The 14,983-nt window shown below is 41.3% G+C and overlaps 1 protein-coding gene across 1 annotated transcript in view; it reads left to right on the top strand.

Moving 5' to 3' along the window:
* Positions 1-14,983, top strand: part of LOC124594057 (sodium-dependent nutrient amino acid transporter 1-like) — an 85,484-nt gene that overhangs the window by 30,100 nt on the left and 40,401 nt on the right. Inside the window, exons 4-5 of the mRNA XM_047132406.1 lie at positions 667-934; positions 10,962-11,184. Of these exons, the coding sequence (XP_046988362.1) occupies positions 667-934; positions 10,962-11,184 (491 nt within the window). The remainder of the gene's footprint in view (positions 1-666; positions 935-10,961; positions 11,185-14,983) is intronic.

Raw genomic sequence — 14,983 nt, 5'->3', positions numbered from 1 at the left:
CACGTCCAGCACGAACGCTGGTCCAACTGAGGCGCCAGGTGGAAATGGCATGGCAAGCCGTTCCACAGGACTACATCCAGCATCTCTACGATCGTCTCCATGGGAGAATAGCAGCCTGCATTGCTGCGAAAGGTGGATATACACTGTACTAGTGCCGACATTGTGCATGCTCTGTTGCCTGTGTCTATGTGCCTATGGTTCTGTCAGTGTGATCATGTGATGTATCTGACCCCAGGAATGTGTCAATAAAATTTCCCCTTCCTGGGACAATGAATTCACGGTGTTCTTATTTCAATTTCCAGGAGTGTAGTTTATTTTCCTATTTAAGTCCAACGCCTTTCACAATTTTGTAAACTTTCTTATTGGGCTTTGGGAGTTACATCTGTCTTTGTTTTTCCACTTCCTTCGATCATAGAATATCTGAAGTCTACATCGATGAAAAGCTTTTACATTTGGACTTTCATTTCACTGATTCAGGTGTAATTCTCAAAATGCCGCCCTTGTGAATGGCGTTGTAGCTTTATAATGCGTTGAACTGTGATAAGAAAATTAAATATTATGGTTCAAGGCGATCTGTTGCTGTTGAAACATAATAACGTAAAAATAGCAGCCACTGTGTGCACACAACCACGAAAGTTTATCAGTAACAAAATTTCTTTTTACAAGAAATCATTGGCTGGCAGTACCGTTCAACGCGATCAATGGGGCAAAGACATAGAATTCCTGATGTCATGCATCGCAATGTCCGTGGGCTTGGGAAATATCTGGCGCTTCCCATTCGTCGCCTACGAAAATGGCGGTGGAGCTTTTCTAATTCCGTACATAATAGTCCTTTTCTTGATTGGAAGGCCAATGTACTACTTAGAAATGGTCATTGGACAGTTCTCCAATTACGGATCAATCAAACTGTGGAGATTATGTCCAGCATTCAGAGGTGAGTTAAAACTTAATTTCACATGTTACTTACCGCAATTTTCTTAACGGTTAAGTAAGTAGTAAAGTCAGTTTTAAAATCAAAGTTGTCTATGTTATAAATGTATGTACTTCATTTAATATTTTCTTAACAGGTGGTTTCTCTGCGATGTTTGACCTAGATTACGTTTAGTTACATAACATCATAGAATAAATAGCGCTAAGTATAATCAAGAAAATGGTTACCATCTATCAGTCCATTCAACGGATGATATAGCTCGTATACTGCTTTCAGTTTACGATATACAGCCACGTTTCACATCAAAATAAATTGTGTTGAGTACGAACCATGAAAGATGCGATGAACTATACTTATTCTGGCTGCCACTGATGAAATAGCCAAGAAAAAAGTTATTACATATCACTCTTTATTTTCAGTGAACTATTTAGTTCGTTAGTTACGTTAATGGGCAAATTATCAAGAATGTTTGTGTTGCATCAGTTCTAAGCCACTGACAGCCTTAATAATGGGTAACAAAGGTCAGTTTCCCTTCTAGTGATTTAGTTATGGGCATCACAGTTCTTCTCAATTTGTGACCGATTATTTATAACACATGTCAGGGTCAATCCATGTATTGTGATTATACAGTTAAAGTGCAGTTACATCACATATTATTCTTACTGGTCGTTTTTGTGCAATCAACACCTTCTTTATAAGTCATGAACAAACCCAGAAAATTATTCCATAACGTATTATTGAGTAGAAACATGCATAATACGTCAGGGGGCAGATTCGTTTTTTTCCAAGACCAGCAATTATATGAGGAGCAAAAGTAGCTGAACTTAACTGTTTGAGAAGTTCAGTAATATGATTCTTGCAAATATTGGCTTAGATTTACTATGCATTTGGTCTGACATTAGCATCTCTTTCTATACATACCTCACCTCATACCACCTCTTTCGACCTACTCTTAAAACATTGTATCGTGTTCTTATTATTATATCTCATTGCCTTGTATGAAACTGCCTCGAGGTCGTAAAGTGCTCTGCTGTTTATTTCCATTAATTGTGCATCTTGATTAGATCTTTAGCGACAAGCATTTCATGTGAAACATAGCTTAGAAGGCCGAAAATAGATCAAAATTCGCTTGAAACTGTGGAAAAAAATGTTTTGCATCTATTCATTTTCAGAGACGCCACAGTGCTTGAAATGGTAAAAACAGACGCAGTTGGTAGATACTGTAAGTCTGTAAGGCAACTGACTGAGCCGAACGAACGGCTGCAGCCGGCGGCGTACACGGAAGAGTGGACCTGCTTTACGTCCCTGAATCACAACAGACAGATGTCTTTGCATCACGCATGTTACTTCCCACGTCCACGTCCTTCTGTAGCCGAACTAGTCTTCATTCTTTCGTAGCCTGGGATGTCGGCAGATGTCACAAAATAACCATAATTTCGAACACACCACGCAGAAGGAGAACAAAATAACGAAAAACGCGTCTTAGGACCTAGCTTTGGCAGTCAGTAATCGTTCTGCCGATCACGGAGCAATTATATCTTATAATGAGAAAAAAGTAGAGGAAGCTGCTTTTGTACATTCATAAACCTACAAAGCTGCGCACTTGGAAATTGCTATCAGCATTATTAATCCAGCATGCTGCGATACACTGTAGCATTACACGTTTCAATGTAAACTTACAGCATTATCTTCGAATTCATAGTGTAGGTAAAAACGAAACATGCCATCGTGCATTTACTGTCTTCTTTTTTTCCATGTTTCTAGTGTCAGGGAGTCATGTTTCTTGCGGTTTCGGAATAATTCAAATACAAGGGCTGTTCAGTAAAGAATGATCATAATTTCTTGCGCTAAAATTTAATCTTATGATATTCTGTTAGCTTAACGTGCAACAAACGCGCCGTAGTAGTTTCATTGTTGGAACTCCTGGTTCCCACCTATGAGAGGCAGGCAAGGTGAGTCATGTTCAGTATCGCCTACCACTGCAATGGAGGTAACACGCGAGAACAACATGCGGCTTTGAACTTCTGCTTTCTTCAGATGAGGCCTATACAATGTTACAGGAGGCCTGTGGAAAGTCTGCTCCTCCCTACACCACAGGTCGAAGGTGATTTAAAATGTTTTAAAGAGGGGAGACAATCAATTTCAAAGGAAGTTGGACACGGTGCTCCAGTTACTGCTATTACAGAAGAAAACATCAACATTGCTGCTGTCATTGTGTGAGAGAATCGACGAATTACCTTAAGATCACTTTCTGAAATATTGAACATTTCATTGGGTGCCACCCTCCCTTGCATTGGTGACAGAAAAATTATACATGACACTTGTTTGTGCGCGATGGGTTCCAAGAGTGTTGATTTCAAAACAAAATGACATTTTCGTGCAGGTCTGCATGTAGTTAAAGTTCATGTTAGAGGAATACCCGGAGTTTTTTTCAAATTTAATCACTGCTGATAAAACTTGGCTACATCATTTTTATCCTGAGAGCAAGTAGCAAAGCTCAGTGTGGAAATATCCTTCATCACCAACTCCCAAAAAAAGCAAAAGTAGTTGCTTCTGCTGGGAAAGTTATGGTCATCTCATTCGTTGATATTCATGGAGTGGTTTATCAGCATGTTGTAACTGCACACAAAACAGTAACTGGACAATGCTACAGGGATGCCCTGGAAACATTGCAAGTCCGTATCAGGAGCAAAGTCCACATTTCCGTGAAGCGGGCTGGATGCTGCACCACGATAACGCACGGCCGAATATTGCCAATGTTGTTGCTGAATGTCTTGCAACTATGTTAATTTCCGTTGGAATGGGCACCGATTGGAGAGCCATTACATGTATATCTAATTTATACTTCGCAAGTAACCTTACGGTTTGTGGCGGAGGGTACTTTGTGTACCAGTGCCATGTCTTCCATTTCTTGTTCCAGTGCCAAATGGTTCGTGGGAAGAATGGTTGCTGGTAAGCCTCTGTGTGGGCTCGAATCTCTCTAATTGTATTTTTGTGATCTTTTCGCAAGATATACGACGGAGGAAGAAATGCATTGATTCGCTCTTCTAGGAACGTAGACTGTCGGAACTTTAACAGTAAACCACACCGTGATGCAGAACGCCTCTCTTGCAGTGTGTGCAACTGGAGTTGGCTGAGCGTCTACGAGACTCATTAGCCCTCACTGTAACTGTAGCTGTAACGAAACATGCTTCTCTTCTTTGGCTCTTCCCTACGTCTTCTATCAACCCCATCTGGTACGGATCACAGACCGATGAGCCATAATCAAGTAATGATCAGAGGAATATTTTTTAAGTTACTTCCTTTGCTGATGGACTACATTTCATGAGGATTTTTCCAACGTATCTCAATCTAGAATCTCCTTTACCTGCGATAATTTTATGTGGTCATTCGAATTAAAATCGCTCCATAAGCATACTGTTGTATATTTTATGTAAGTCCAGTGATTGTTTTTCAATCGTGTAGTCATGCAGCAAAGTGTCTTTCTGTCTATGTATACGCAATACGTTACATTTGAAAGTGTTGAGTGACAACTTCCATACCTTGCACCAAGCGTGATCCTCTGAATTTCTTCCTACATTTAGCTACAATTTTCTAACGCACCAAGTTCTCTGTAAACAACAGCATCATTCACGAAAATTATCATGGAACTGTCGACGTTATCTACCAGGTCATTCACTGAAAAGTAATGGTCCTACAACACTCCTTTGGGGTACGCAGAAACTATTCTCATGTCTGAAGATTCCTCTCCTTTGAGAATGACATGGTGTGTTCTGTTTGATAGAAGTTCTTCAGTCCCAAGCACAAAGTTGGTATGATATTCCGCACGCTCGTATCTAGTTCATTCGGCGACAGTGCGGATCTGTATCGAACGCCTGTCGGAAGTCAAGGAACAGGGCATCTACCTAGGTGCCTTTATCTACTGCTTTCTGGGTCTCGTGGACGAGCAAATCTTGCTGGGTTTCACACGATCGCTATTTTCTGAACCCATGTTAATTCCTACAGGGAGATTTTCGGTCCCCAGTAATTTCATAATACACTAGCATAAGACAGGTTCCAAAACTCCGCGACAGACCGATGCCAGAGAAAAAGGCCTACAGTTTCGTGCTTCTGTTCAACGACTCTTCTTGACAACAGGAAGAACATGTGCTTTTCTCCAATCTCTTTCAGAGAACTACGGTACACTACTGCTAGAAGACGGGCAAGTTCTTCCGCTTACTCTGTATAGAAACGAACTGATATCCCGTAAGGTTGGTTGATTTGGGTGGAGGGGGGGGGGGGGGGGGGGGGTAAGGAGGAGAGGGGACCAAACAGCGACGTCATCGGTCCCATCGGCTTAGGGAAAGCGGGGAAAGAATTCGGCCGTGCCCTTTCAAAGGAACCATGCCGATATTTGCCTGAAGCCATAACCTATATCAGGATGCCCGGACGCGGGTTTGAACCGTCGTCCCCACGAATGGGAGTCCAGTGTGCTCGTTTTCTCGTTCGAATGTTTTAAAGGAGGAATTACAGTGCGATCTCCCCCTATGAAACAGCTTTCGAAAGAGACGTTTAGTACTTCTGCATTTTCTGCGTCATCCTCCGTTTCAGAGCGATTTTGGTCACAAAGTGTCTGGACAGGCGGCTTCGATTCGATTACTGATTTAACATAAGACCAAAACTTCTACGGATTTTCTGCCAACTCGGTAGACAATTTTACTTCCAAGTTCGTTGAACGCTTCACGCATGGCCCTCCTTACGCTGCCAACTTTGTTTAGTTTTTGCTTGTCTTTGAGGCTTAATTTCGTTTAATTTTTCAGCGGAGCTCTCTTTGTTTCAGTAGCGGCTTCCTAACACCTTTGTGGAGCCACAGCGCCTCTGTTCCATCCCTTGCAACTTTGCTAGGCACATACCCGTCTAAAGCGTATTTATTTTAAATGTGGTCATTTGCTTTAGGTATTTCTATTGTAGTACTCTTTTAATGCATTCCTCGTTATCTTTGCGCTTTTGGTCACTTTTGATGCCCAAAATTGTCTGTGTTAGAGATGAAATTTTCATGTTGACCTGTCAGATACTCTGAAATCTTCAAATGGTTCAAATGGCTCTAAGCACTATGGGACTTAACACCTGAGGTCATCAGTCCCCTAGACTTAGAACTACTTAAACCTAACTAACCTAAGGACATCACACACATCCTTGCCCGAGGCAGGATTCGAACCTGCGACCGTAGCAGCAGCGCGGTTCCCGACTGAAGCGCCTAGAGCCGTTCGGCCACAAGGCCGGCCTCTGAAATCTGTTTCCTCTTGTAAACAGGAATACCTTCCTGCTGGAATGACGAACTGCTCTGCTTGGTTATTTGTGCGTTCGTTATCTGAATTGTCAATTATTTGTTTTGCTTCCGTCTTCTTGAAGAGGATCAACTTTTATTCTCTAACGCAGTGTCGATTGCCTGGGGTCACTAGATATGCCTATAGTACATCATTAGGTCATTTATTTAATGGGATATCAATTGTAGTTGGAGGCTAGACCTGGTAAAACATACTACGTTTCATAATTATAATAGAAAAACACAATATTGTGGGTGCTCTGCATCTTTGATTGATTTAGTTAACCAGTTTACGGCTTACAAGATCATCATCAGATTTCAACTGATTAGCATAGTGAGAGTGCGTACAATACTGCTGTTCACTTACTAATAGTTCACGACGTTTTTGATTTGCGCTAATTCTTCGTCTTCCTTCCTTCCATTTGTTGTAATTATATGCCCGACATCTTTGTGATGTTTCTCTACTGATATGGAGAAGTCTTCCATGTCGTCCGCACTTACCAGTACGTCGTCTTACTTTCTCAGAGTTCTCGGTAAGGAACTTTACTCGGTGGTGCATGGTAGACTGCATTCTGTGGGTTCTTTTAAACGTGTAGTTGCAATACGTATTTCATAGACGATTGCAGCTTTCCTCCGTGAATTGCCGCTGTGCATTTTCGCTTCTCCTTAAAGTACGTTTCTCTACTTTAAGCTCTTAATGTATCCTTGTTTATCGTCCGTTGATACAATTTCCTTAGAGTGTATGCTTTTCCTTCCTGACTATTAAATCGGTTGTACACTACTTCGGGAGAGATCGAATTTGTGACTTGTAGCGACTTTGAAATTACGAAATCCTTCCTGCAAAACGTATTTTTAACTTTTATCGCACTCTGTTACGAATTTATTAATGTTTGATTCCTTTTTGACGAAGATATTCGTTCCTGTATCCATTTATTTTAAATGTGGTCATTTGCTTTAAGTATTTCTACTGTAGTACTCTTTTAATGCATTCCTCGATATCTTTGCGCTTTTGGTCAATGCACTATCGTTGAGATATACCGATAGCATTTCTGTATTAAAAGTGATTAGTCTTTTATGTGGACAAATTTCTTCTTCACTTTACCGACAATTATTCAGCATCCGTACGAGGTAGTCAGTTAGAGTCAGTTTTACAGGGTGGTCAGAAACAATCTGAAAAGCTAGACAGGATGTTGCATGGTAGGTTGTGTTGAGAAATAATTGTCAAGAAAAAGAATCGATTCGTTGCGCTGTTCCCCATTTGATTAGCACTGACGTTAGCCAATCAGGTACTTGCGTACTCCAATTCAATCACTTGCACGCGCCAAAACGCAATAATACAGAAAAATCTGCAGGGCCGTTAGTTACCACTTGTTCAAGTGCTCATTACGAATTAAAACGTACCTTTTTCCGAAGTGAGAAATTTAAGCTAGGTGAGGAAAAGCTAAGTTTGTTCGGTATGGGTAAACCAGACGAAGAACACGTTGGCGACTGTCTTTGGCAGTCTGCTTGAATTTGCGCGAAAGACGACCTGGCTGACTTCAATGCTAATTAAATCGGAAACACCACAACATATCGAATTTTTTTCTTAATAATTATTTCTCAGAGCACCCTTACCTGTAATACCTTTAGTAACTTTTCACGCTGTTTCTGTCCACCCTGTATACTACTTTTTCCTGTAGTAATTTCGGATATAATAATGTCACTTTTTTCGTTCAAGATACAATATTTTTCAACAGTCCGATATTCATCTTGACTTTACGCCTCTTCTTAGTTGTTACATCGTCGCGCGTCGTTTAGTGTTACTGTCCACGGTCATTAACGCTCCAAATTAGGTCTCATGTTATTTTCTTATACATGCTGACCGCAAGAAAATTGTAGACTACTCGGAGAGCTCAGTTGGCAAATATTGCTGCTGTTGTTTTCCTCTTATCACCAGCACTGAATACATTTCTTGCCTATACTAACTACTTTATAGTATAGGGAATCGAGATATTTGAGAAAAGTTGCATCATTGCTGTGCAACAAATCAATTTCAAAAGGTTTCTGGCAGCAGTTCCAAAATGTTGCAGATTAATTTGCCTGTATTTTATTTATTGTAAGGGAGCCAGAATAGTGTATAAGGAAACCGTAATACAGGCCTCAGGGGTAGATCATCTAATAATAGACACTGAAGCCCAAAGAAACTGGCACGCGTATTCAAATACAAAATACGCAAACAGGCAGAATATGACGCTGCGGTCGGCAAAGCCTATGTAAGACAATAAGTGTCTGGCGCAGTTGTTAGTTCGGTTACTGCTGCTACAACGGCAGGTTATCAAGATTTAAATGAGTTTGAACTTGTTGTTATATTCGGTGCACAATCGATGGGACACAGCATCTCCGATATAGCGATGAAGTGGGAATTTTCCCATATACCATTTCACGAGTGTAACCTTGAATATCAAGAATCCGATAAAACAACAGATCTCCGACATCGTCGCGGCCGGGAAAAGATCCTGCAAGAGCGGGACCAACGACGACTGAAGAGAATCGTTTAACGTGACAGAAGTGCTGATTACATTACGTTTCACGCAAAATCAGAAATGATGTACCTTCTGCTTTAAAAGGTGGAATATGTTGTCACTTGTCCCACATTTGATTTGCTTGCCTCCTACTTATGTCTGTAATGTACGCACTGGTGGAAGTATAAAACATTCTCACAAAAACCTGTTTGCCTGAGTGCTGTAATATAATAAATTTAGAGTAAACATTTTATTTTCGACTTTCCATCTTGCAGCACGTTTCTCCTTCAATGGCATGCTAATCTGGCTTAACAACAAGCCAAGGGCATCTTTTTGTAAATATTGGGATCCTATAGTTTTCAAAATTTGTGTGTCCTTCTTCACTTGAGCCTTTTGATACATTTTCTGTTGCTGTCTGTACTGAAAATGATAGGTACTTTCATTGTCACATAACATTTTTGCACGAAATCTAGAGATTTGCACATTCTGACCCGTCACACCGTTACACCCTTTTGCAAGACACGAATAACGGCACTTAATCTAACCACTTCACCGTCAAAGCAGGTCTTTGTTGACGATTCAGATGAATCTGGCACTGATACATGGAGAGTTGAGCTGGCTGCTTCTATACAGTTGGACTGTTTTACAGATTTAAATGGATCGTCGAACCTTTGTAGTAGTTTCCTTTTCATCGTCAGTTGAGGTGGCTTATTTGGGATTTCAAACAGTGTGGGTTCGTATGCCACACGAGTTTATTATTGTCTGCGTTCATGAACCTGTTTTGTTCGAAGTGCACCGAACAAAACTTAAAATTATTGTAAAAGTAAACAGGATCTTTTTTCATTAAGATCTTCTAATCTGCTATTCACTAGCCATTTTCTGCTCCTAAAATGAAACATTAGTGATTACTACACGTGTAGTTTGCAAGCGAATCCTGACGATACAGTTTACTAACGTGATGGTATATGCTTCTTAGGGTCCCTGAGAAATCTAAAAAAAAGACAGATGTGGTATCTTCTTCTTCTTGTTGCTGCAATTTATTGAGCTACAGACTCTTGTTTGAAAAAATCATTGTGCAAACTACAATAACTACTATTCACTTTCGCTTTCACAATCGCGCCGAGCTCAACAGTTTTACTTACTGGCCGCTTGGCGCGAAGCTGGCGCTGTAGGCAACAAAATCGAGGGGATGTGTCGCGACTGTTACGTTAGACTGTGGTATAAACGACCCTTTTATGGATACTCTACCTTCTTGGAGTAGGGGCTCAAGTTCTTCAGCGTGTATAAGTGTTTACACCTTCGGTACGACAACAGTGCTTAATATTTGTACTGGATATCTCTCACCTGTCGTAAGTAACTGTCGACGTCTGTAGCAGATACGTTATAGGAACAGCTTCTTCAGGTGAGAACAGTGGTGATAGCTGACTGGTGACTTGTTGCTGCAGTCAATGTGGTCTGCGACTGGCTGGTTACAGAGGGGCAATGTGAGGGTGCGCCAGCGTGCTCACTTGTCATTTCAGTGCTATTGTAAGACAGGGACTGCAGGGCTGCCATGTTTCTGGCTGTGAAACCACCCAGGAAGAACCTAAATTTCGCCGGCCGCGGTGGCCGAGCGGCTCTAGGCGCTACAGTCTGTAACAGCACGACCGCTGCTGTCGCAGGTTCGAATCCTGCCTCGGGCATGGATGTGTGTGATGTCCTTAGGTTAGTTAGGTTTAAGTAGTGCCAAGTTCTAGGGGACTGATGACCTCAGAAGTTATGTCCCATAGTGCTCAGAGCCATTTGAACCATTCGAACCTAAATTTCCTTAACAGAAATGTCACCATTAGTTGCATCATCTCTTCCACGCGTTCACCATTGACAAACGCATCGATACATTTATACTGTAAATGAACACACTAGACACACACACACACACACACACACACACACACACACACACACAAGAAAGACAGTTGCTTTATTCCGTAATAGTGACACTCCCGTTCAATTCCAGTCACAACTGCAGTACTTCTAATCGCGGTAGGTATTTTATTTTTATTTTTATTATTATTATTATTATTTTTTTTTTTTTTTTTTTTTTTTTTTTTTTTTTTTTTACGGTGTAAGTGTTAAGCTTCAATAACATATGCCACTGGTTTATTGTGATCTCGGCTTACCTACGCCAGTAATTGGTGATTTCTATTTTCTAGCCCAGTTTATAAGAGTCTTTCTACGTTTTCAGGCGTTGGTGTTGGACAACTCTTCGCGAACCTGATGGTTCTGTGCTACTACTGCTCTCTATTGGCGCTTACTACTTTCTACTTCGTGATGTCTTTCAATTCCGAGTTGCCGTGGTCACGGTGTCGTCCGGAGTGGGGAGATATCTGCTTCGACTCCGTGAAAGGCTCAGGCAACAACACAGTGAATGTAACAGGGAAGAGAAGTTCGTCTGAACTATACTTCCTGTAAGTTGTCTGAAATGCATTATTACATTTACTCTTGTGAACACTATGGTTATACGACTTCCTGATATTTGACATCAGTTACGTGACATAAATTCTGATTCTACACAGGATAGTAGCACTGAAAAATGCTTTAAGAACCCATACTTAAGGACTGACGAACAGCACGCAGTTATAAGGGACAGTCAAATAAAAACCGAACTACCACTACAACGGGATCATGGAACGGATCCATTCAAAAGTAATCACTCCATGCGTGAAGAAATTTATCCCACTGGAAGACGAGACGATCAATACTTATTTCGAAGAACGCGGTGGACTGCTGACGGTTCCACAACCGCAGCCGCTCTTTGAGGCGGTGATTCCGTCCGTCAGCATTCCTTGTCGTTTTCACTTTACTGCGCGTCGCAGTTTCTGCAAAGTGTCTTCATAGCGCTGCGCACTGATTGTGATTCCACGCTCGAGCAACTCGACGTGCAGACGAAGCATCTTGTTGCACGATAACGCCCGCCACTACACCGCCAATCGGACGAAGGCTGCACTTCAGCGACCCGGTTGGGAAGCCCTGCAACATCCTCCGTACAGCCTGGATCTTTCACCATGTCATTTTCACATCTTTGGCGACCTGAATAAAGATATGCGTGAAAGTCTATTTCAGTCGGGTTAGGAAGTGCAAGAGTGGGTGCTGTTGTGGATCTGTAAGCGGCCGACTGCACTCGTCGAAACAGGAATTGATCCTCTCATCTCCCAGTGGGGTAAATGTCTTAACGAATATAGTGATTAATTTTGAAAGGAACCATTCCATGGTCCCTTGTGGCAGCTCTTCGGTTTTCGTTTGATTGCCCCTCATACATCTCGAAGGAATAGTCATTCGAAAAATATGGTTTTACGGAAGGAATAGAACAGAGAGTCACTTGAGAATATGGACTCGGCAGTAGGAACGAGACAGGAGAAAGACTAATTGAGTTCTGCAATAAATTTCAGCTAGTAATAGCGAATATACTGTTCAAAAATCGAAGAGGACAAGGTACACTGTAGGAACGAGACAGGAGAGAGACTAATTGAGTTCTGCAATAAATTTCAGCTAGTAATAGCGAATATACTGTTCAAAAATCGAAGAGGACAAGGTACACTTTGAAAAGGCCTGGAGACACGTCAGGATCCAAACAGAATTACATCATAGTCAGAAATATATTCGGAAATCAGATATTGGACTGCAAGGCGTGCCCAGGCGCAGATAAAGACTCAGATCACAATTTAGTAATGATGATGAGTAGTCTGAAATATAAGAGAATCGTCCAGAAGAATCAATGTCCATATAAGTGGGACACTGAAGCGCCGAGGATTGATGAGATGCGTTTGAAGTTCTCTGACATTGTACATACTGAAATAATTAATACCGAAGTAGACAGTTCAGCAGGAGTAGAAAAGGCACTGTTCAAAGAGCAATAACATATGCTGGTCAGTCGAACATAGATACAAGGGAGCTACCTGCGAAGAAACCTTGGGTAACAGAAGGACTACTTCCATTGGTCGACATAAGATGGACATACAAAAAGCGTTTAGGAAATGATGGGAATACATCATTAGAAGTCACACTGGTACAGAAAAGTCAAAACAAAATTTGGTGGAATTAAAAGCAAGTGCGCCAACATTAATATTCACGGCAGTTAGCTGGAAAGAGTACATTGAAGGCCTCTGGGGAGGAATTATTTGATAACGTGATAGAAGAAGAAATGGAAATCGATGTGGAAGACATAAAGGATGCAGAGTTTAGCAGAGCTTTGAAAGACTTGCGGTCAAATAAGGTGAAAACCTTAGATGTTATACCCCTAACATCTTTGATTAGTAGTCAAAACGTCCTCGGTCCCGGGTTCGAATCCCACCACTGCTTAAATTTTGATTAATAATCAACATTGTCGGCCGAAGACTTCACGCATAGGAAGTCATCCTCATTCTGTCAACGGCCTTACCAAATAGGGTGTAGGAACGGACAGAGGTTTAGGGCACTCCCTTGTCCTAGAGGACGGAAACTGCTCCTAAAGCAGAAGAACCAGCAATGATCAAAGGCATGAGGATGCAGAAGGCAATGGAAACCACTGCATTAAAGACACGTAATGTTTATCCACAGAACACGCGGCCTGTAATTGAAAAAATGTGTCGTAATGATCTCTCCACTGGCAAAAAATTCCGGAGCAGCTACCATTCGGATCTCCGGCAGGGGACCGCCAAGAGGGAAGTGACCTCGTCGCGTGGAATGGCAGAAGCTTGAATGTGGTAGGAAAACTAGAAAATCTGAAAAGGGGAATACAAAGTCTCAATCTAGATATAAAAGGGTTATTTGTAGTGAAATGGAAAAAAGACAAGGATTTCTGGTCAGATGAGTAACGGCAATATCAACAGCAGCAGAAAATGGTATAACGGGAGGAGGATTCATTTTGAATAGGAAGGTAGCGCAGAAAGTGTGTTACTGTAACAGTTCACTGATAGGGTTGTTCTTTTCAGAATCGACAGCAAACCAACATAGACAACGCAAGCTGAAGATGAAGAGATAGAGAAAGTATGCGAGGATATTAAAAGGGTAATACAGTACGTAAAGGGAGATGAAAATCTAATACTCATGGGGGACTGGAATGAAGTAGTAACGGAAGGAGTAAAAGAAAAGGTTAGAGGACAATACGGGCTTGGGACAAAAAATGAGAGAGGAGAAAAAGTAATTGAGTTTTGTAGTAAATTTCAGCTATTAATAGCGAATACTCTGTTCAATAATCACAAAAGGAGGAGGTATACTTGAAAAAGGCCGTGTGATACGGGAAGATTTCAGTTAGATTACATCATGGTCAGGCAGAGATTCCGAAATCAGATACTGAATTGTAAGGCGTACCCAGGAGCAGATATAGACTCAGATCACAATATAGTAATGAGGAATAGTAAGCTGAAGTTTAAGAGATTAGTTAGGAAGAATTAATATACAAAGAAGTGGGATACGGAAGTACTAGGGAATGACAAGATACACTGAGTTCTCCAAGGCTACAGATACAGCAATAAGGATTAGCTTAGAATGCAGTACAGTTGAAGAGGAATGGACATCTCTAAAAATGGCCATCACAGAAGCTGGAAAGGAAACCTGGGTACAAATAAGATAGCTGCGAAGAAACCATGGGTAACAGAAGAAATACTTCAGTTGATCGATGAAAGGAGGAAGTACAAAAAAGGTTCCGGGAAACTTAGGAATACAGAAATACAAGTCACTGAGGAATGAAATTAACAGGAAGTGCAGGGAAGCTAAGACGAAATGGTTACATGAAAAATGTGAATAAATCGAAAAAGATATGACTGGCGGAAGAACAGTCTCAGCATACAGGAAGTCAAGACAACCTTCGGTGAAATTAAAAACAAGGGTGGTAACATTAAGAGAGGAACGGAAATACCACTATTAACTGCAGAGGAGAGAACAGATAGGTGGAAAGAGTGCGCGCAGGGCCCCTATGATTGTAAGACTTGCCTGATGTCACAGAGGAGTCAATACAGAAGAGTTAGGTGATGAAGTATTTGAATCAGAATTTAAAAGAGTTTGGAGGACTTAAGATCAAATAAGGTAGGAGGGATAGATAACATTCTATCAGAATTTCTTAAATCATTGGGGGAAGTGGCAGCAAAACGACTATTCACGTTGGTCTGGCGAAATACCATCTGACTTTCGGAAAAATATCATCCACCCAACTCCGAAGACTTCAAGAGCTGACAAGTGCGAGAATTATCGCACAATTAGCTTAACAGCTCATATATCGAATTTGCTTAC

The sequence above is a fragment of the Schistocerca americana genome, chromosome 2 (assembly GCF_021461395.2).
Source record: "Schistocerca americana isolate TAMUIC-IGC-003095 chromosome 2, iqSchAmer2.1, whole genome shotgun sequence".
Taxonomy (NCBI): Eukaryota; Metazoa; Arthropoda; class Insecta; order Orthoptera; family Acrididae; genus Schistocerca; species Schistocerca americana.
This window is presented reverse-complemented; position numbering and strand designations above follow the sequence as displayed.